General features: G+C 38.0%; 3 protein-coding genes across 3 annotated transcripts in view; 1 reads left to right on the forward strand and 2 right to left on the reverse strand.

Annotated features, from left to right (window-relative positions):
* Positions 1-332: 332 nt before the first annotated feature.
* LOC134745829 (forkhead box protein J2-like) lies at positions 333-18,945 on the reverse strand. Its single transcript, XM_063679919.1, has 7 exons — positions 18,377-18,945; positions 17,089-17,212; positions 15,242-15,388; positions 14,498-14,714; positions 12,996-13,070; positions 7,268-12,398; positions 333-1,500 (listed from the first exon to the last, which is right to left on the reverse strand). The coding sequence occupies exons 1-6, from the start codon at positions 18,565-18,567 to the stop codon at positions 12,214-12,216; spliced, it is 939 nt and encodes a 312-aa protein (XP_063535989.1). The 5' UTR covers positions 18,568-18,945; the 3' UTR covers positions 333-1,500; positions 7,268-12,213.
* LOC134745828 (uncharacterized) lies at positions 1,728-6,922 on the reverse strand. The gene has a single exon (XM_063679918.1). It carries the CDS (start codon positions 6,906-6,908, stop codon positions 1,728-1,730), a length of 5,181 nt encoding a protein of 1,726 aa, XP_063535988.1. The 5' UTR covers positions 6,909-6,922.
* A 273-nt stretch (positions 18,946-19,218) lies between the features above and the next one.
* Positions 19,219-24,182, forward strand: part of LOC134745958 (unconventional myosin ID) — an 86,457-nt gene continuing 81,493 nt past the window's right edge. The window contains exon 1 of the mRNA XM_063680107.1: positions 19,219-19,441. Coding sequence (XP_063536177.1) covers positions 19,353-19,441 — 89 coding nt within the window. The 5' untranslated portion in view covers positions 19,219-19,352. The remainder of the gene's footprint in view (positions 19,442-24,182) is intronic.

Consider the following 24,182-nt stretch of genomic DNA (forward strand, 5'->3'; position numbering starts at 1 on the left):
TACGGATAGTAAAAAAATAATATTAAAATATTTGATATTTAAAATATAATCGATAAATACGGAATGTAATTTCAAAGTAAAAACCAATAAGTTTAAGCTTAGAGCGACATTAGACTTAAAGTAACACGTTCGCTAACGAAGTACAGCCGAGTTCACAAACAACTTTACAAGCCAACGTTCCAAAATAGTTATTTGTTATACAAGGGTGCAAAGTTGTATTTTACCCGCGAGTGTTTCAACACACGAGAAGTAAAATACATTTGCACCCGTGTGTAACACAAAACTTTTCCCCTCACTACAGCGAGGTTCTTCTTTCTTCTTTCATTTATTTAATGATAATTAATATCGAACGAACCATTATCATGAGCGTTTTACGTTTTGTTATCTGTCAAGCTACTTAAACACGCTCCATCCAAGGTCAAATTACTTTCCCCACTAGTGGATAAAATGCGTTTTTCCCCGCTTGTTTTAAAGGATAATAGACGGCTTTCCGAGCTAGTGAGGGGAAAACATTGTTTCATCACACTTGCTCATAAGTTAATACACGTAGGCGATGCGGGCCGTAAATCCTAAATTTCAACCTAGGACTGTAATGTACGCACGAAATTAGGCAGAAATTGTGCCACGGGCGGTACAGGAATTACGAGCTCGTGTGTTTCGGCTTCGGGCTTCAATTCACACTAGTTCGTAATTTCTTATTGCACTCTTCTAACACACTGACAATAATGTCGTATAAATATATTATTGGAACGTTGGTTTGTAAAGTTGTTTGTGAGATCGACCGTACAGCTTGTACAAAACAGCCAACCTACTTAACACTGGATACACTGGCTTTTATATTTGTGATCATTATTACATATAAAATAATTTATAAACCAATTTCATCTTCTCGACCGCAGCAGAAATATGCTGTTTGTTCATTTATTTTAGTCAATAAAATTACACTTGAAAATTACAATTACAATATCTGCAACGGTCAAAAAGATGAAATTCAACCTCAACTAGCAACTCCTCAGTTCGCGAGACAGCGCTTAAAGCGGATCTACCAAATACAACAGTAAGTCTTAACACGAAATTATGTTTTCAATTTCATTCAGATGTGTCGTTCTCAGCCAAAATGTACACATAATCAATAATGATATGACCTTTATTGACAACTGAAAGATAGTTATTTTTTGTCTGAAATCATCACATATTTCCACGCGAACTGCACTAGCGCAATGACAAAATATACAGATTTGTCGTCCCGGCCTAGAGCGACGTTAATATTACCTTAACTAACACAAATAATCCCGCGTTAAATAACTATGTACATACAACTATGTTTATGATTGTATAGTATCTAAAAAATTGTGAACACATTTTCAATAAGATATGGGACGCCGAGTGCCGCCGCGGCTATGGCACGAACGATACTAATCGTTAGCTGAACAAAATACAATTTCAAAGGATCTTTAAATGTAATGTCGAAACGTTTATACACATATTTATACAGGGTACCTGTTGAATGCAGTAAGGTTCATTATTGAGTGGGAAATTAAAACACGTCCTGTTGCTATGAATTTTGTAATGCGACTAAATAAGAAATGCATGTATAATGCTGTCACTAGATATGATGATAGGTTTTGTGTGCGCGTTAACATACCGCCGGCCAAAGGACTACTAAGTCCTTTAAAAAACAATTATACATTTTAATAAATTGAAAGCATGCAAAATAGATTGATACATTAATCATTAATCTCTATTGGTAATAAGCATAGTTTTCTAACAGGTCTTTTCACCACACTATCACCACTTTTAACACTATACACTCGCGTAATATGGTCTGGACCTGGATGTTTAGCGACGATTCGGCCGAGAGCCCATTTTCCAGGTGGAAGATTGTCGGTTTTAATGAGAACAATCTGTCCCTCTTTGAACTCTTCTACTCTTTTCAACCACTTTGGTCGCTGTTGCAAACGTGACAGGTACTCTTGCTGCCATCTACACCAAAGGTCTCTGACCAATTTCTGTGTGTGCTGCCATCGTGATAGTGAGCTCATTCTAACATCCTTCAAGTCGGGCGATGGGACGTTTATGGGTGCTTCGCCGATCAGAAAGTGCCCGGGTGTAAGGGGTTCTATGCTGTCTGTATCGTCGTTATCAATTGGACATAACGGCCTTGAATTCAAGCATGCCTCAATTTCGCAAAGGACCGTGTAAAATTCCTCGAAGGTAAGGTGAGAGGCGATGATCCTTTTTAGGTGATGTTTCAGGGATTTTACACCAGCCTCCCATAGACCACCAAAATTCGGACTATAGGCGGGGATGAAATGCCACTGCGTACCATCTTTAGCCAAGGACTCGGAAATTTCTCCAGTAAACTCTAGTTGTGCCTCTTTCCATGCATTAATCAATTCCTTATTGGCGCCAACAAAATTTCGTCCTTGGTCGCTCCACAAATGGTTGCATCTCCCTCTCCTGGCTACAAATCTCTTGAAGGCAGCTATAAAAGCTTCAGAAGTCAGGTCACTGACTAGCTCTAGATGTATGCATTTAACTGATAAGCATATAAATATAGCTACATACGTCTTCGTAGTCTTTGCTCCTCTACCCTTAGACATTAGGGTAGTGAAAGGTCCTGCAAAGTCGACGCCGCTATGTAAAAACGGTCTGGCAGGCGTGACTCGTTCTCTAGGCAGGTCTCCCATCAGCTGTGGTTTAGGAGCAGCGTTTTGTCTGACGCATACAAGGCATTTATTGACGTGAGCCTTTACCAAATTCTTTGACTTTATAATCCAAAATTTGGAACGTAAATAACTCATTGTGAGTGTTATTCCACCGTGCAAGGTCTTCACGTGTGCATCGGCTATTATAAGAGGTGTTAAGTTGTTTTTGTTACCCAATATTAAGGGATGCTTTTCTTCATTATTTATGTTTGCAAGTCTAAGCCTTCCTCCTACTCTTAGTAGACCTTCTTCCAAATAGGGATTTAAAGATTTTATAGGGCTCCGTTTGTGTACTTGTTTGTTTGTCGTTAATCTATCTATTTCTTCTCCAAATTCTTCTTTTTGTACAAGTCTTACACATATCTGCAGTGTGTGGTCCAAGTCATGAGTAGTTAATTTTAAATTGTCTATTTGTAGTTTTTTCATGTTCAGAAATTTGCGGCAATATGTAATTGTTTTTATCAGTTCTTGTAAATTATCAAATTCTTTAAATTGCTCTGCCAAATTTCTCTCTTTTTCGCTTCCGTACACGTTTAAATTTGTTTGTATCACATTTTTCCTTTCTATGTCTGTGGAAATGACATTTGGTCTTCTGTATTCTATTTCCTTTCTAGATAGCCATTCTGGTCCTTCCCACCATAGCTTAGAAGTCTTCAACTCTGACAAGTACATTCCTCTGGATGCAATGTCGGCGGGGTTATCCTCTGAAGTGACATGATGCCATTGATTTTGACTAACATTGTTTGTTATTTCCACAACTCTGTTTGCCACAAACGTTTTCCACCTTTGTGGTTCGCCAAAAATCCATGAAATTACAATGGAAGAGTCTGTCCATGCGAATATTTGTGAAGCCGGTATTCTCATAGCAAGGCTGACTTGTCGTAACAATTTTGCCAACACAACAGCTCCACACAGTTCCAATCTAGGCAAAGAGACAGTCTTCACGGGAGAGACCCTCGTCCTCGAAGCAATCAACCTTGTTTTGACTGTACCATCTGCCTTTTCTACTCTAATGTAAACGGCTGCACCGTAGGCGGAGATAGAGGCGTCACTGAATCCGTGTATCTGAATATTTGCTCCTTCAGTGCTGAAAGTGTCAAGCCATCTATCAACATGGATCTCATTGACATGTCTCAAGTCTGCTCTTAATTGAAGCCATTCGTCTTTCAAGGGTTGACTAAGTTCTTCGTCCCAGTTCACCTTTGCCAGCCACAACTTCTGTATCAATATTTTGGCCATCAGTACACACGGTGAGATCCAGCCCAGAGGGTCAAACAGTTTCTGGATATCAGACAAAATTGTTCGTTTGCTGATGTGATTGTTTACTTCTGGAAGGTTAAGGTTGTACTCGAACTGGTCTGTTCCCATGTTCCATTGGACACCAAGTGCCTTGATTGTGCCGTCCATGTTTAAATCAAGATGTGCATTAGCTGATCTGTCTTCGGGTTTCAAATTGCGCATAAACTCAACACTATTGGATGACCATTTCTTAAGCTGAAATCCACCTTTTCGCATAACTTCTTGCAATTGATTGCTGGCTTCTATGGCTTGTTCGGTGGTGTCACATCCTGACATCAGATCGTCGACGTAGAAGTCTTCTGTGATCATCTTTGATGCAATAGGAAACTCGTCTCCTTCATCTATAGCCAGCTGTTGCAATGTTTTAACTGCCAGATATGGAGCTGAAGCTGTTCCAAAGGTTACTGTCAGGAGACGGTAATCTTCTATTTCCTTGTCACTGCTACTTCTCCATAAAATTCTTTGATAGTCGGAATCTTCTTTAGTTGTCAGCACCATCCGATACATCTTGTGAATGTCTGAGACGAAGCATATAGCGTGCATTCGCCATCTCATGATCAAACTTCTCAAATCTTCTTGTAAAACTGGCCCAACAAGGAGGTCGTCGTTCAATGAGAAACCATTGGTACCCTTACAAGACGCGTCGTACACGACGCGCGTTTTTGTAGTTTCCTTCTCTTCTCGAATAATTGCATGGTGGGCTAAGTATACACTCTTCTTTGTATGTATTTCTTCTGTCGGTACCTTTTCCATGTGCTTCTGTTCGATGTAATCATCAATCACCTTTACATATTCTTCTTTAAGCTTTGGCATTTTTAGAAATCTTCTCTCTAGTTGTATTAATCTGTTCTGTGCTATTTCTCGTGTGTTTCCTTCACATGCTCTTGGTACTTCTGTCTTTAAAGGTAATTTGACGATGTATCTTCCTTCTTCATTTCTTTTGTAGGTACTTTCGTAAATTCTTTCACATGTTTGTTCTTCTTCAGTTAATGTTCTCTTTGTGTCTGGTTCAACCTCCCATATCGTCTTTAATAAATCATCAACATCGACTTGATGATGCATCGTAATGAAAGATTTTTCTTGTGTACTTGTATCCGTCTCTCCATTATCTCCAAACAGGATCCAGCCGAAGTATGTTTTCTGAGCACATGGTGTACCCGGTGGACCCTTGATTATTGTTGTATCTTCTTGAATAATCTGTGCATATACTTTAACTCCAAGGAGAAGATCTACTGGACCTGGTGTGTTGTAACTTGGATCGGCCAGGTGTAGATTGTGTATGTGAGACCAGTTGCTTGTATTCATAGTTTTCACGGGCATTTGAGTGGTCAATTGCTTGGAAATCACATAGGCTCGAAGCTGTATGGAATACGACGTTAGACATTGCGACGAAACCTCTAATTGAACCACTTGATTTGCGTTCGCCTTTATAGGCCCCAATCCCGTTATGCTTGCTCTTGTTGACTCTCTTTTAAGTTTAAGTAATTGAGCCGCTTTCTCACTAATGAAAGATGCCTGTGAGCACGGGTCGATCAGAGCCCTGAGTGCAATGGTGTGCCCTTGCTCACTCTTTACGTTTACGATTGCAGTTGCTAATAAGCCATCACTATGTCTAGCTGTGTGGTGAGATGCAATTACCATGGTAGCTTGAATTTCTGTTTCAGTCTCGTTGACCTTGGAGGGCGTCGATTGAGTATTGCTTTCTTGCTGTACTGTTTCCGGGCTCTTCGACACATGAACGAGTGAATGATGGCGCTTGCGACATATACGGCATGACATGGGCAATCGACACTTGTAAACCGCATGTCCTGGTGCCAGACAATTGTAACATAGCCTATTGTTTTTTGTATATTCACATCTCTCAGTAGGTAGCATTTTTGTAAATTCTTTACAATGAGCGAGTGTGTGATTACCTTTACACATGACACAACTCTTCTCTGTTTGTGATTCTGTGGCGTGGAACGTGCGTTCTTTGACTACATTTCTTTCGCGCGGAGTTGATGAAGAAGCGGTGATGAGCTCTAGCGTTCGGAATTTAGCTTCCAGAAATTTGACGAAGTCTGTCCACTTGGGCAATTCCTCGGAATCATCCTTGTGAGCGTACTCCTCCCAATCCTTGTGCGACTCCGGGTCCAATTTCTGCACTACCAGAAAAATGATTAACGGATCCCAGGAATCGGTGGCCATGTTCAAATTTTGTAAACTATTTAAGCATTCAGTTGTAGTATCCAATAATGATTTCAGTTGAGTGGCTGACTGAGTATTTAATTTCTTTTGCATAAATAACCGCTTCAATATAGAATTCACTATTAACTTTTTATTTCCATAACGCTTTTGCAGAATGTCCCACGCTTGTGTATAATTACTTTCAGTAATTTGAACGTGCTTTAAAATCGCCTCTGCCTCGCCGGATACACTGGTCTTCAAATAATGCAATTTTTGTACATTACTAAGCGACGCATTGTTATGCACTATTGACAAAAACAAATCTTTAAAAGTGGGCCATTGTTCATAACCACCAGTAAAACTTGGAAGTTGAATTCGAGGTAATTTTCCCACCTGGTTATCCGAGTTACATATATTGGGGTTGATTTGTTTCGTGTTGCTGTTCAATAAGTCCTTAAGATCGCCTTCAATGTTCAAGTATAAATCTTCGTAAATAAAGTATTCCTCGTTAATAAAATATTGCGTAACAGCTCGTTCTTCGCGTGGCATAACCTTTATAAGTTCTTGATGTGTTTGTTTGAACGTCGCCCAGTACCCTTGTATGCAACTTAATCTCGCCTCAACATAACCTCTTGTTAATCGTGCCTTAGGGCATTTCCTTAAATTCACTTGTGTTTTCTGAAGTAAACTTGCCGTATCTTGCAAAACAGTCATTAATTGATCCACCGTAGACATTTTTCGTAACTTAAATCTTCACTTATTTACGTAAAAACACAAGTAAACACAACGTTTTTGAAGTAAATTGTAAGTTGAAACTAAATTGCATTGAAATCGTATATTTTAACTTGTTTTTAGCGGCTTGCTTATCACATTCTTTTGTTCTCGCGGCCAGGTGTCCGACGGCGGGCGCTCGATGCACTTTTTCCTTATCCGGATCGTTTGGACCATATGTTGAATGCAGTAAGGTTCATTATTGAGTGGGAAATTAAAACACGTCCTGTTGCTATGAATTTTGTAATGCGACTAAATAAGAAATGCATGTATAATGCTGTCACTAGATATGATGATAGGTTTTGTGTGCGCGTTAACAGTACCTATTTTTCAAGATCTGGCATACTAACCGAATGTTATAATGGGGCTAACCTTAAATAACGAAAAATTAATTGCTGTTTCATAGCCTCTTGTCCGTGTATGCTAATGTATGATTCTCACCGACATTTTTAATGTGACTATACATTATGTATATGGCAGAAGCGATGGAGTCCGCCCGGATCCGGTCGCGTCCGCGAGGAGCCGACCGGCTTGCGGTTGTACAATGTCAAATGCGCGCCGTGACGCCGACTCCGCCCGTTCGGTGGGAATCGTACTTAAGGATCATGACTGGTTTTTTTTTTTTTTTTTATCTGGTTTTTATGGAGGCTTTGGACACTCTAGGTGAACATGTCAGCCTCATGGGTGCTATCATAGTTCCCTACTCAAGGGAGAGGTCAATAAAGTGGTAAACACTGATTGCTTTGTCCGATATAGGCTCTGCCAACCAACAATTGATCTGTCCATGACTGAACGTTTAGTCATTTTTAAGCATTTTTTTCGAGAACGATTTTTTCTACTCTATATACAGCACAACCGAGGTTCGCACCCACGATTTTTGACTACCACACACATATGAAAGGTGAATGATTGTGATTGATGATGGAAAATGTTTTTATTTTTATTTTGGTGTTGAACAGTAAGTGTCTTCTTTGTGTTAGGGGCTATATAAGGCTCCAAAGCCCATGTATCACTGCGACCACCCCTGATGTATTGTGATTGAACAGTAAGTCATTCAGCCAGCTTGGTATGACCAGACTTAAAAACACCCTGTATGAATATGTTTATCATAAAGTTTTATTCATTTATGTATTAGGTATGTTTTGAAATTATATTTTACAGCAGCTAACTATACTATACATAATTTACATCCCCAAAATAAACTCGGACAAGCGGGTACTGACCTATACCTATATTTATATTTATATATATCGTATATTTACCAATAGGCCCCATTTACGCGATTATCTATTAAGCATTTACGTATATAAGTGCGACATGAATATTACATACATTTTTACTTTATCCATATTTGATTTTTTATTAAATAATAAATTCGTACCAACTAATTCATATTTTTACGTACTACCTCGTATCGACAAGTAAACCTGAGGCGGTTAGTATTATGCATAAAATAATGATTACTCGTGTATATAATATTAAAATAACTAATATATTTATTAGAATATACTGGTCACTCTGAGATCTGATCGCAGCACTCTGGCTCCAATACTGTTGCTTCGCCTCCACACTCCACAGTATCGTCATACAGTTATTAATTATAGAAAAGATGTAAACTCTGAGAAAAGTTCGTGCCTCGAATTGTAGATGGCGCTGCACGGCCTCGTACACTACGAGTATGTGGTAACCATACGTCGCACTACAGCGGGCATTATGCGGGCAAGTCATTTGGTAAGGTTTACAAAAAAACATCTTAACTTACGAGTACATGTACTTGTATTTGTAACATAGTTACCTGTTATCATATATTAATCTTTAATGTGCACTCTTTGAAGTGACAACTAATAAGCCCATTTAAGTGGCCATCTAAAAAACAAATAAACAGCTGACATGCGTCATTATGACTGTCGTTCATATTATTCAGTCTTTTTTATTTAAAATTGAAGGGATATAAGATATAAACTAATAGATACCTAACTAAAGTACAGCCTTAGTTGCTAAGGGATTTGGATTTGCACATTACAAATACTAGGTACCAAATACTAAGTACAAATACTTTATTCTGACAACTGGAAAATTGATTTGTGAACCTTACGAAGTGACATGCCCGCAATATGCCCGGTGTAGTGCGACGTATGGTGGTAACTAGTGGTCAAATGTTGACGGTTGACGTTTGAATCAGTTACCATAATTATGTCCTCGGCACGATTTTCCCTTAGACTTTATATACCTTTTCAACAATCAATAATTTATTCGGTATCATGTAGATATTATCAACACACTTAACTGACCAATAGTAAATCTTATACGGTATAAAATGATTAGTTAAGTGTGTGGAATACGGTATTACACTACTACTCACAACAATATGCCACGCATTGCACTGTCTCCTACACGCTGAGCTTTATACACAAGTTTTGATAGGTTAAACCTAAAAAAATATTGATAGTAGAAGGGGTGTAATGTCTAACAAAAAAAATTATCTTCAAGTTTGACAGCTGAGCCAGGTGGCAATATTTTAAAGTGGGCCATTTTATGTTCTATAACGAAAATGAAACGCCAGCTTTTGACAACCAGAGTTACCCCATAATTATGAATGGTATAGAAAGGATGCCAATCTCTTATGGCAGAATTGTTGCAAAAGTGACCGCTTTCAGCTTTAAATAATAGTTCCTAATCTCTCCGGTGGCGCTAGTTAGGCTCTGGGACATGAGTATAACATGAACCATATAAGGCAACAAATAACCCGACCAAATTACGTAGGTTGTTTTTGGTAGTATTTCGGTGTATAGTGGCGCCGCCTAATTATTGTTTTTTGATGGACACTTTTCATACATAGAGATTTGGCTCGTTTATATAGTCTCCATGCCCATAATGTCCTTACATTATGTCCCACTCTGGTTGCCCCTTGGCTATACAGCAACCATGGAGACTATATAAAGGAGCCAAATCTCTATGTATGAAAAGTGTCCATCAAAAAACAGTAATTAGGCGGCGCCACCGTACACCGAAATACTACCAAAAACAACCTACGTAATTTGGTCGGGTTATTTGTTGGTTCATGTTATACTCATGTCCCAGAGCCTAACTAGCGCCACAGGAGAGATTAGGAACTATTATTTAAAGCTGAAAGCGGTCACTTTTGCAACAATTCTGCCATAAGAGATTGGCATCCTTTCTATACCATCCATAACAGCAACATTACTTAAGCTGTCACTTCTACTATTAACAACTTTTTAGTATGTAACTAATGCACTGCTCGTGACATGACACCAATATCGTGACCCGAGTATCTCTATCCTGCTCTATGGTCCATTGACATATCATACAAAACGTACAACAGTCTATACAGCTAGGGAGGTAACTACACTAAGGTACAACTATCATATCAATAATTGGCAGATATGTTGGTGATGTCGATAGATTATTATGTGGCATATATTATATTTAAAATAACATTTGTAAATTACTGAAAAATATCTATGTTACTGGCGCGATTCGAAGATGAGTGTACGATTAAATATTTAATATTGAACCCCCAAAAAGAAGCAGTTAGTGTGTGTACCTGTGTAGTCAGAGACTCCTATAAACTGATTTTTTTCAAGTTATGAGCCATTTTCCTTTTATTCAGTCTCTTTCAAATATGTCAGTGTATGTATCCCCTAAGTATATTTAGGGGTAATAATACTGGAACTCATCTGAATCGCGCCCTGATATAATTCCTTTACAAAATTATAATCGAACACTATTTGTTAAGATTACCATCATACATAGCGTCTCAAAAAGTACAAATTATTAACTAAAATATTATCCCAAAGTCTAAACCGTTACCGTAATGTTTCGCCCAAGAGATACGAGTAAGAAATTTAATTTCTGTGCCACTTGTACCTTGTCACATTGATAATAATATGAGATCACTAGCGGCTGTCATAATAATCACTATGATAATAATATGAGATCACTAGCGGCTGTCATAATAATCACTATGATAATAATATGAGATCACTAGCGGCTGTCATAATAATCACTATGATAATAATATGAGCTCACTAGGGGCTGTCATATTAATCACTATGACATTATATGAAGTTGCAAAGAAATTAAATTCCTTGACCGTACAACAATACAATACTCTTTTAAATGACATGTTAGGCAGATTTAAGGGGATATTTTAAAATAATAATAGTTGTAATAGTTTCTTTACTTAATAATGTGTATGTAGTTATGACACGACCATATAGTGACGGTTAACTGAACTCTAGCAACAAGTGTCGGGCATCAAACACTCACGACCACGCTCCGAGTCCGTGGCCGAACGTATTACTACACCCACTCTCAACTGACCACCACTGAACCTTCTGTACTTCACAATAAGGTCTACGGTGCGTCAGTCAACAACGTGATTCCTATACTACTGGCAATCGCGTTGATGTTAACATGTATTCACGCTAACATCTTTAAATCGAATAAAATACATTTCCAAATGTTACTGGCATATATTTGATCAACAAATATTTTAATCAAGCCAATAACTGAATAAGCAGGTTTGTCTCAAATATAAGTAGCTCCTTATTTACAAGAAAATATTAAATTATAAATCATAGCTTTATAAGGTTTATATTTTTACAACCAGTCGGGGTACAAGGCCGGAAATTAAGGTTGAAACTTTGAAACTAACCCTCGAGAATGTCAGTACAATATAGAAAAAGATCATATTTTAGTATAAATAATACTTAGATTGAAAATGACTTATCATTTAAGTATTAAGTAAAATGTTAAATAAGTGGCCAAAACGAATATTTGAGCCAAACTTACTTTCGTATCTCTTGTGGTAAAAACACATTGAGAATTACAACAGTAAAAAAACAGTGTATATTAGTAATTATTCACTGTCTGTTAGTTATCAATTATCATTATGGACAATATAAAAACATCGCATAATTAGTATTGTAATCAGTTGGCAACACTTGCATTTTCACAAGTATTTTAGTTACGTACATGCAACTACTGTTACGAACAGGGCGCTATCCTATCTTATAAATGTACACTTGTACATCTTTTTCACTTTTTCTAACTCATGTTAGTGTATAATCGGTACAAGAACTGGATGATAGTCCAGTTAATTGGCCAATCGAACTGTATATTCAGTATCTGTAATGTTCGCGAGACAAACTCACGTCCAATAATATGATAGCGCCAAGTGTTCAAAGAGCCCCACAATAAAGGATCATTTCCCACCTGAGTAGTTTCAGGTTCAGCACACGGAGTGTTATAAGTCACTAGGCCAGTAGAGCGGGCTGTGGGGTGTGTGGGGCGTGTGGGGGGTCGCGGGCAGGGGGTCGTCGGGTGGGCAGTCGCAGTGGTGGGACACGACGAAGTTGCCGTAGTCGTCCGTGAGGGAGGTGAGCTGCGTCGCGCACACGTGGCGCCGTCCGCCGGAGCACCACGACCGCTCTGCATGGCGGAACAATATGCCCGTTAACATTTAAACACATATTTCAACTCATTATTTGTAAAAACCGAACTATAATCGAATGCTTTTTCTACATGAATCTCCGGGCATAACTAATTAATTCATTATATGTACAACACTTTAGAAGTATAATGAATTTGACTAATGCCATGAGCACAAAACAAGTCATTTTCATCACACTCGCTTAATAAATGTGGAATTGCACGCAGGCTTAGCGGGAACTATAGAAAAAGCGTTTTCCCTAGGGAGTTATGAAGTTTCTAGTATTATAATTAACAGTTTTTTCGTCTTTATATTACATTTTTGTATCGCAAGTGTGATGAAAAACATTGTGTGTAACTCGGGGCGTAATAATATTGCAAACTCGACTCTATAAATAGCTCCGGCAACCCGTCGCGATTTAACTATACTCTCGTTTGCAATATTTAACTTACGCCCCATGTTGCACAATGTACTATTAACTAATGTCACTTTTATAAAGCTTATAATCGTATAGAGAACACCACATAGAAAAAACTACAATATGTATCTGTAGCAAATACATTTCAATAGGTAATTGTTATAACTTAAAATGTTACCTTCACTAATGTCCACATCTGATATTAGCTCCTCATTCATAAGTGCCGTCAATGCGTCGTCTGTATGATTCGATTCTGTAAAAAATGAAACATTTATTGTAAAAGAAGGATCACAAAAGAACATCCCTAATTAGTGCTAAGTAGTAAGTGTTCGTTTTGCACAGTTATAATACTTATAATTTATTTCACTTATTGAAATTACCATTCCAATAAATTTTAGAAATCTGAATGAGTAAATGAGCCTCTCCTCAACTACCAGAAGTTAGAATCGTTATTAAATGTATAACGATTTTTTCTCTTTCCTTGGTATATGGTGGCTAAAAAATAAGTCATCATTTAAGCATCATTCATTTCATTCATTTGTATTGTATTGCATCAAGCATCACTCAAATCGAACCTTCACATCAAAAACTAATTTCCCTCTTTAATTATTTTTTTAAAGTTAAAGGCACAACTTATTCTGTAATTCAGTACCATTCAATATAATTGTGCAGTAAAAAATATTAATTGTGCAAAACCTAAGCTGTTACGTGCACGCATGAGATCCTTAAAAAAAATAGCCTGTCAAGGCATTTCCGTCAGTTGAATTTCGCGCTTTTTTCTACTGAGAAACTTGTTAAAAAAAGTTTTTTTTAGAAAAGTTATATAGTTGGTCAAGCAAATCTTGTCAGTAGAAAAAGGAGGCAAATTTAAAAAAATGTAGGCGCGAAGGGATATCTTCTTAGAAAATTTGAATTTCGCGCCTTTCTCTACTGACAAGATTTGCTTGACCAACTATAGTCTTTGATTTTATTAAGCAGCATTCGCACAATCATACACGACAGTTTTGTAAGAACGAGACATATGTAAGGTCGTTTATCTTACTATCTCATTCTATCCTACTATGGCTTGAAATGATAGTTGAACGGGTCGTGTAGACGCGGCCCGCGGCTATAATAATTGGCTGTTTGCAATTTTCTTAGTGGATACAGATTTAAAAAAAAACCGGCCAAGTGCGAGTCGGGCTTGCGCACGAAGGGTTCCGTACCATTGCGCAAAAAAACGGGAAAAAAATCACGTTTGTTGTATGGGAGCCCCACTTAAATATTTATTTTATTCTGTTTTTAGTATTTGTTGTTATAGTGGCAACAGAAAAACATCATCTGTGAAAATTTCAACTGTCTAACTATCACGGTTCTTGAGATACAGCCTGGTGACAGACAGACAGACGGACAGCGGAGTCTTAGTAATAGGGTCCCGTTTTTCCCCTTTAGGTACGGAACCCTAAAAAGTAAAAAAAAAAACAATACAGTAATGAACACAATTTTAAATATACTTTTTCTTTGTAATACGTTTGTATGAAATGTAGTTTACCATGAATAATGGTTTGAATTTTTTAAATTTGAGTTTGACCATAATAAAGAACTTCCCGTACTATATTTGATACAATAAGCGGAGCATTTCTGAGCATATTGGAGAAAAAAATGTTACTGTTAGTATGAACAATTGAACATGAACATTACCTGTGCCTGTGCCGTGCGCCTCGGGCGCGGCGCCCTGCAGCCGGGCCGGGTCGGGCGCGGGGGCTGGGGCAAGCGCGGGCGCGGGCGCGGGCGCGGGGTCGGTGGGCGTGGCGGGGGGCGTGGGCGCCGCGTCGGGCGCCAGCGTCCCCGTCCCCGCCCCCACACCCGCCGCCTCCCCGCTGCTGTTGCTGCTGCACTCGGGGCTGTACGGCGCCATCTACAATATCATCCTCGGTTTCTTAATCCATTCTATTACGACACCGACAAAATACGAACAACGAAACGGTTCAAATGTGTAAGGCGGATTCACAATCTGACAGTCTGACGAATACAAAAATAAAGCGCCCGAGCCTAAACTGATATGATCGTCTAAATCTGTAAATCCCCATGCTCCTGGTGAACTTCCCGTATGAATTTTGTTATAATTTATGAAGCTCGGAAAATTTTTCATACTTTATTTGCTTTCTTTTAAGTATAGTTTAAAAATACGCAATCTAGTTAAAATTACAGTGAACCATTCAATAGGAGAGACACAATCATGTCATGTTCGGTCATAGTGGAGTTGCTTGATTTTTTTAATAATATAAAAGGCAAACAAGCAGAAAAACCTGCAACACCAGGAGGGGTCGCAGGCCTTTAAGATGGAAATACGCTCTTTTCTTGATAGTTTGAAGGTGACGAAGGCCTGTCTAACAATGGCCGTCTTTTTTTTTAAAGAGATGATAAGTATACCAAAATACTTACCCGTAGCGACCTCCGTCGCCGCGGAGTTACTTCGGATAACTTGTAACTACTATCCATAGCCCAATATGATCCTTTGCCCGGGTCGTCTTTGCTGCGAGCCACTTTCATGAAGCATTTGTTCAATGACAGGTTGTGCCTGATTGAGTTCTGAAATTACAAGAATTTATATAATAAATATATGGAATCTTTCAAGTTTGACAGATAAATATAATACACATTATTTTATATACTACATAGTGGAAAATTGCAAATTTTTGACATTTGTTAGGAGAAATTACATAATATAATATACCTACGTGTTAGACTACTTAAATACTACGTCTTAAACCTTATATCTATATAAAATAGTACAATTTGATTGCAAACATCATTGTAAATTAAAAAACACACTTTTGTGACAAAAAAAAACATAAAACAGCAAATTTGGACACATCAAAACTATTACAACTAGGAAGGATCTAGATCTTGCATTTTGAGAGAGATAAAAGTGCAGAAATTGTAATTCAATGCTACTGGCACAGGGCGGACACGCTATACAACAAAAATCACTTGCGTTTCTATGTGTGAAAGGCACGTCTGTACACGCGGCATGCGTCATTGTGTGAGTAAGTTGCTTAAAAACAGTACTGAGCGGTCGGCAAACGGCCGTCAATCTGCTGTCGCGGGCTAGGTAATTCGAATCGGGGCGGAGCGGTGCGTGGCCGTTCTGTATGATAATACTGTGCTACTAGTCTTTGTGGAAAGAGAAGACTCGTAAAATGTATGAGCTCCCTTACATTCCACAACCCTTCTCTTTGACTATGTTTGTGTACGTATGCTTCATTATACCACAGATAGATATAACTCCGTAATAGATGGATACAGTCTAAGGAAAAAACGTGCCTCGAAAATCACGAAAATTTGATTCTCGATCAGAGGGCGCCACTACCTTTGGCCTACTCTCGATAGGTGGCGTTGACGGTTTCGTTTGTTATTAACAATTTTAACGCATATCAGTGAAAGAACATGGATCAAAATCACAAAAATAATTAATGTAAATAAAAAAAAACAAAAAACAACAGACAATAAAGATTATGATTATGAAAACATTTATAATTATTATTATTATTATTATAGCCTCTTTGTTTCCATACTCTTTTCCGTTATTTAGTTTTTTTTTTTTTTTTTGGTTAAAATATGTTTTTATGCTGTTGTTGTTTCTGTTATTTTTTCTTCTTTCTTGGGGTATGGATCCCGTTTGGGTAAAGGCCTCCTCCCATTTCTTCCATAAATATCTATGTTTGGCATTGTACATCCAGTCTTTCCCGGCAACCTCTACTATGTCATCGGTCCACCGTTTGACAGGTCTTCCAGTTTTCCTCTTCGCTGGTAATGGTCCTTTCCATTTTGTTGTTAATGTTGTCCATCTGTTATCTGTACACCTTGAGATGTGTCCTGCCCATTGCCACTTGAGCTTTAGAGCTTGTGTGAGCGCATCCTTTACGTTTGTTTTGCTTCTTATAGTTTCGTTTCTAATTTTATGCATTTTGTTAATTCTCAGTATGCTTCTTTCCATAGCTCGTTGTGTAGTATTTATTTTTTGTTTGATTTTGTTAGTATAAGTCCACGTTTGGCATCCATATAGTAAACTGGGCAAAAGGCATGTGTCCATTACTATCCTTTTTATCTATATATAAAGAAAACATTTATCCATATATAAATACATTTTATCGTATTTTATACATCTTCATTTTTAGTTTTAATCGTGTGTAAATTTACTGTGGTTACAAAATTTACTATGACAGTACCGCTCCATCCTATTATATCCTCTTTGATTATACTATAGCTATACAACAAGTAAGTCTTACCATCCATCCCTTGCCAGCTTCCCTGTAGTAAGGGAAGGCATTGCAGATGTATGTGTAGATCTCGTTGAGGGTCATCTTGCCGTTGGGAGAGCTGCTGATTGCTAGGCGGATCATGCTGGCGTAACTGGAAGGAATGAAGAGAGGATAAGTTTCTGAAAAATCTTAAATAGGAAACCTCTAGGAACGTTAGAGAAATCAGGGTTTGAAAGGGTAATTTTTTAATCAAAGAAGATTATTTTGATAATTAACATTTAGATAAAGACTTTTTGGAGAGAATTCCCTGTTTAATAAATATTTTTATCCATCCATGATTGATATACAATAATAAAAACTTGATTTGTAAATTAAATACAATCCCTAAGTTTCTCATTAATTCTTTTACAAAACATTTTTCTATCAACAGAACTTTAATTAATTCCTCTAGAAAGAGCATTTGTCAAAACAAAATGTTAATTTCAATTTCATTTTCAATGATAATAACATATAAATCAATTATATTGTACAAAGTCGGCAGGAGGTAGAACATGACGAAGACTTTTCTGCTTAAGGTTCTCCGGCCAGTCATCATTGTGCTTTGATGTTCCGACATTAATGTGGCAAGAAATGCCGCGCTGCAATAGGACTTTATAGCCATCAACGGCGATGCGGGACCCCATGAGCCCACAAGTGCCGCAACAAGCATCTACAACAGATGATGTGGCCAATGATGATGTACAAAGTAGTAAGCAAAGTATAGAAGGATTTAATTAGTCACAAGCTGTATTTCTAGGAACTGCTTTAGATTAGCAGTGAAGGAAAACAACAAACTCAGGCACATGATGTAATGCTACACCTACCCATTACTTGCGAGGCTTATGACTAATTATTATGGAATTAATACCATCATACCTATAAAGAAGGTCTCTTGTGTCTACTGTTTGAAGAAACCGGGAAAATATGAAGTTAAATTAGTTTTCCTCCCCCTGCAAATTATGTAATTTTTTTTTTACTTTATAAAACAAATATGAAATAATAAAATTTTGAATATTTATATTTTGAAGCAAAACCATAACCTTCCTGGACTTGCTGGCTCCATGGGGAACCAAGAAATCTAGAAAGACCTTGGCTTTGAAAATTAAATTAAATTATTGTCATTTATTCAAATTAAATTAAAAAGCTGCCCAGGGTTCCAGTGGGTTTTAAAAGGGTAAACAGGCATTTAAATGTACTATCATTTATCAGCTGATTGATAGTTAGCAAGAGACTAGAGGAATAAACGTTAAGGGGTAGAAGTGGCAAAACTATGTACCTGTAGGCGGGTTTGGCGTGTTTGATCTTGATCGCGTTCTCCTTCTGGTCTGCCTCCTTGTTGTTGTTCTCCTGCAGCCCCAGGGGCTGCACGCCCTCGAACAGGAAGCGCGGGATGGGCCCCAGCGGGCTGTGCCGCGGCGGGCCCGGGCTGTACGCCGGCAGCCATTCCACTCCTGGCGAGTCGCTCATTGTCCATTCACCGCACTCCACTACACTTCACTACCCATTCCTAACAAAGAAAACCACACCGTTTAGGTCGCACTACACCCAACAAGTCCCTCCGTGGGCGTAACTCACGCTCGCTACCTTTTATGAAGAGGATCCCCACATTTCATTGTAGAACACCAAGATCGCGGATCCTTGAAATTACGATGTTACAGAATACTTTGAAGGTGAACTCCGAGAAGGCGCGCAGCTCAAGGAAAACGCAACGACACTAAAATATAGTTGAAGACGTTAATTAACCATGGAAAATAACATAAGAAATGAAATAAAATTAAATTTCTGAAATTATTATGACATTTGAGGCGCCTACAACAAGGAAAATGGCGGCGGCGGTCATCATTCTTCCTTCTTTTTTTTTTTACTGCCTATGGATTGTAGAAAATTTATCCCTATCCATAAACGAAAAATAATATGTATTAAAATGGACTATTTAAACAATAAAGGTAATGAAATATGATATAAACTCGACATAATACTTTATAGAAGTTGAATCAAAGAGTAGTATAATATAATATTGAGTTGAATATTCTATTATACCTTTAATTGGGATACTGGTAACATTGCAAAGTTGCCAGTGTCTAAAAATCATTTAAAAAGCTGTCAGTTTGAATGAAATGTCGGAGGTGGAAGGTCGTCTCTTGGTCCGTTTAATTTTAACGGTTTGTTGACAAATTATACGCAGAGAAAGAAACTTTTCTATGAACATTAATATTGACTTTTTGAGTGTATTATAAAGTGTTTTTGTGACCATGGCGAGTCAACCCGAAGTCGGCGTGTCCGACTTCGTGCTCTTGGACAATTTGACTGCTGACAAGTTTATTGAGAATTTGCATTTGAGGTAAGTGTGACTTTTTCACGTTTCGGCGCCGTGCGTGGGATTCCTCGGTTAAGTCCTCGGCAATAAAATAAACATAAATCGCATGGAATAATACTGAGAACGGTGTATTTCATAAAACTGTGTATGGTGTTCCTCTTTTAGCGCACGTTCTTGTGTTTAGTTAGCTGTTGTTTGACCTTCGTGTTCGTGTCATGAACTATTAGAGTAGGTAAGCGCTTGCTGCAGCATATTCCACTTAGGTAAATCAATATTAGAACAGCTGATATCACCACTTCGTTTGCAGGTATTCATTCCTTATTTAGTTTATGAATGTTTAAGGACAGAACTTAGTTCAAAAAATACAAATACAATAATTTCAGTATACCTACAAAATAATTCTGAAATACAGTGTTAACTCCATATAACGTCACTCGATATAACGATTCACTCCCTATAACGTCGACATGTGTTGCCCATAGTATTTCTCTCTATATAATGAAAACTCTCTATAGCGTCAAAAAACTTCTGGTCCCTTGAGTATTGCTATATAGAGAGTTAACTTGCGTGAATAAGTTTGTACATAGCCAGGTTACTCACACACATGAATGCTAGTCAAATTACTCATTCAAGTAACATACAAACTGTATATTGTGGTTTCGACTTTTCCTCATGTTACCCTTGTGCTGTTTCTGAATAGCCTGTATTAGGAATACACCTCTTATGTTGGTAATTGGATTGATGGCTCAAATCTTTTTGTTTGAATGTCAACCTGGTCATGGCCATTCACCTGTCCAAACTAAACTTGTGTGATGACCGCACTAATGAGTACACTCTTCTTCTTCTTCTTTTCCTGTTACCCCCTGCTGGGGTGTAGGGCCCGAATCTTGTCTTTCCATTGACTACGGTCTTGGGCAGCTTGGGTAACCTCCTCCCACCCCATCCCCAATACACCCAGTTCTTGCTCCACAGAACGACGCCAAGTGGATTTAATGAGTACACTAAGGTGTAAAATTACAACTATCCACATACACACTTATGCTACAATACTCCTGTTCTTCTTCTTCAGTCGGTCCCTCAGTGCTGAGGATCGTGACATCATGTCCTTCTGTTGAAGATCCGGTTCCTCCATAGGCTTCTATTCTTCGCCAAGTGCATGGCCTCGTGCAGTTTTAATTGCATAGGTGCAGTGATTTGAGCACACCATCTAGTAGGAGGAGGGCCCTGAGGTCTGGTGCCTTCAACTTTACCCGTCAAAAACCTACTCCTGTTCTACCATCTGTACAATGGGGAATGTTCTGAAGAACTTTTTGTTTTGGTGCGCCACCGTTGCGTTTTTACCACTGCACCTCCCGCCAAACAAAATAAATCCATTAATTACGTCACAAGAATTTAGAGGTTTTTTTGACCCCTCCCCCCCTCCTTGCCACACTTGGTCACATTTGGCAAACCCCGTCCCCCTGGTGTGACGTCACATTTTTTCAATGAAATCAGCAAATCGAATTAAGTATTTTATTAATATTTTATCAAAATATTTTTAACAAAATAAATATTAGTAATTTTATAACCCAAAACAGATTAGGAAAGGAAATTAAATTATTAAAAACGATTATCATTTCAAAAACTTGTTATTTAACTGTGCAGCAAATAAAATAATTTAAATAAGTTAATGTTATGTTAGTTTGTTGTACTTACAATAAATAATTGAATTGAATTGAATGTGACGTCACAAAGTTTATGACCCCCTCCCCCCCTAAACGTGTGATGTAATTAATGGATGACCCCAAAGCTCATCCTCACTTTCTAGACACGTGGCAAACCAAGAACAAGCGGGCATCTCACTCGTTTTTGCCATGTGTGGAATGAGCTACCTTCTGAGGTGTTTCCCTTGCGCTATGACATGGGGTTTTCAAGAAGCAGGTAATTAGAGTTCTCAAAGGTGGGCAACGCATAAGTGGCTTCTCTTATGTTGCTTATGTCCATGGGCGGCGATGACTGCTTTCCATCAGCCGGCTCGTCTGCTCGTTTGCTTCCTATTACATAAAAAACCGGCCAAGTGCGAGTCGGACTCGCGCACGAAGGGTTCCGTACCATTACGCAAAAAACGGCAAAAAAATCACGTTTGTTGTATGGGAGCCCCCCTTAAATATTTATTTTATTCTGTTTTTAGTATTTGTTGTTATAGCGGGAACAGAAATACATCATCTGTAAAAAAATCAACTGTCTAGCTATCACGGCTCATGAGATACAGCCTGGTGACAGATGGACAGACAGACGGACTGAGGAGTCTTAGTAATAGGGTCCCGTTTTTAGCCTTTGGGTAGGTAACCCTAAAAATACTTATCGTTTCTTATATAAATACTTCCTAACACATAGAAGCTGCAAAACAGATTATATCGGTAATTGTTAGCAACGTGAAGTCATAAGCAAAAGTGAATCACTTGACTGCCACAGATCACTTGCTCGTATCTAATAGATGGAGCATTTCCCTCACGCTCACTACGCGTTGACACTTTCATAATGGCGGCGCCCTATAGGGTATTTGACAACATTAAAAATATATAACGAATTGCTGTCATCCTGAAAGATAATAAACTAATAAAGTATATTTCACTATATTTGAATGTAAATTATGTTTAGTTTTTGGAATATAAACGAAAGAAAATTTATTATTTTTTGAAATTTCATCAGGGACGTGAACGCTCTGTGATTGGTCAACGCTCGGATGACGTCACACGCGCGTAAACATTCTTGATTGCCTTGAGTGTTTTAACTGTTTTATTTGTATTTAGTTAATTTTAGTTATTGTTCCACAGTTTTCTGATATATTCCGATTTATCCGTATATCTAGTAGCACAATATTCATAAGAATCTCAAAATGGAGCCGAAATATGTGAAAGCTGATAGCGGCAACCTACCAGACATAGACGCATTAATGGTTGCACTTTTCTTTAAAGATAATCCGGATTACTATGCTGCGGAACTTAGAAATGTAAAAACAGCTGTGTGAGTATACGTAGAAATTGTTTATTTACGAACATTTCGATTTCGATGATACGAATACGACGACGATATATATATATATATATAGAATACGATGACGAGAATAGTATCTCCATACTGCACTTTAGTTTGAAAGAAAAAGTATGCTACTAACTACCTACTAATGCTGAAAGAGCTATGTTATGAGGTTATGTAGTAATACATTAAATACCTAGATCTTGTTTCGTTAAATACAACAAAATCTGCTGCTTTAACTACCATATTTATTTACAGTTAAATATTACTTACATCGAAGTGGTCTTCACACATAAAAACATTTGTATGCGCTAAAATGCTCTTTGGGTCTCTTCGCGCTAGTTTTAACCACATTTTTCTTTTTTTGGGATTCGTTGGAACGGAAACAAACAATTTATCTGGATTTTTTATAGTCGTACTTGAACATTGCGGAACTATACACCATTTATATACCATTTTACAGTGAAATAATCAATTCAATGCACATAAACCATAAGATTTACTAAGGTCATTGACTGAGTTTACTCGCGTGTGACGTCACACGCGTCACGTGATTAGCCCCTTTGCAAAAATAGCGTTTAAGGCGCGTTCAAAATAAATAAACTTTAACATTGTTTTTTTATATTTAATACAGGAAATTTCACGGAAATATCAATGTAGTGTAATAATTAAGTCATAAACAATCAATTAAAACCATTTTCAAAAATTAGTCAAATAGCCTATTACTCATTTTTCAGTTGCATGCCTACCTGGTCTACATTTTCAAACTGAGTAAATTAAAATAAACTAAAGTCCCTACTAATAAAGTGTTCTTTCATATAATGGAGTGCGATGGATGAAATTAGGTGGTGCAGCTCGCGACGTAGTAAGCAAGTGTTAAAGGCCGAAGCACACATGATGCGTACGGAATGCATCCCTTTGCCATAAGTACATCGCTTGCATTGCATTTTACACTGTAGATAACCGAATGCAACAGGAGACGCAAGCGATGAACAGTAAGCTGCAGAGATAACTGAGCCCCCCTGCATAGAAACTTGTTTGCAGGGGGGATAATCATACTATGCAAGTACACAGGACAGGAAGCTAAGAGCAGAGAGTGTTGCATACGCATTCGGTGTGGACTAGCCTTAAGATCGTATATCTACATATTGATATTGAAGCATGGGAGGTGAGGTGTTCTATAGGAGGTAGTCTATGTTCGGAGCCCATTTAATGTTTTAAATGGTATCTATGTCATGGCACAACTAGTTAGTTTCATATTTATTGCTTGTACGTGTTGTTTTTATCAAAGTAGGTAATAGTGTGAAGGTATAGGCATTGATTGCTGTGCATAGATAGAGAGAAAGGTGCTCTGGAGTAGGCAATTTTAATTCACGTTATTAGAGTGCAGCTGATATCGCCTCTGGTGGCTCAGTCATCAATTATAAAATGACTAAAAAATATGGACAGATACTTAATATACCTTATGAAAATAGACTACATCTAACATCTATACATAATATCTTTCTATCACTCAAGTTGGCTAATCTCAAGTACCGACGCTGACACAAAGATGAAGCCTTCGTAACAATGGCCCGCTGTCGCGCTGACATCACCTTCATTATTATCGAGTCTACTTATAATGCTGCTTGCTAATTAGAAGTAAGATAAAATGTCCAAGTCGCTGTTTAATCATCGGCGCTGTGAGGTCTGGAGGTATTGATCGCATTCGAAGATTACTTATCGCTTCCCCACCCCAAGAGATGGT

The sequence above is a fragment of the Cydia strobilella genome, chromosome 12 (genome assembly GCF_947568885.1).
Source record: "Cydia strobilella chromosome 12, ilCydStro3.1, whole genome shotgun sequence".
Classification (NCBI taxonomy): Eukaryota; Metazoa; Arthropoda; class Insecta; order Lepidoptera; family Tortricidae; genus Cydia; species Cydia strobilella.

What these genes read in the sequence shown, in the direction of transcription:
- LOC134745829 (XM_063679919.1), bottom strand. Translation starts at nt 18,567, where the DNA reads ATGAGCGACTCGCCAGGAGTGGAATGGCTGCCGGCGTACAGCCCGGGC. An exon ending in CACGCCAAACCCGCCTACAG is followed by an intron (nt 17,213 to 18,376) that starts GTACATAGTTTT and finishes CATTCCTTCCAG; the next exon opens with TTACGCCAGCATGATCCGCC. An exon ending in GGCGCACGGCACAGGCACAG is followed by an intron (nt 13,071 to 14,497) that starts GTAATGTTCATG and finishes CATTTTTTACAG; the next exon opens with AATCGAATCATACAGACGAC.
- LOC134745828 (XM_063679918.1), bottom strand. Translation starts at nt 6,908, where the DNA reads ATGTCTACGGTGGATCAATTAATGACTGTTTTGCAAGATACGGCAAGT.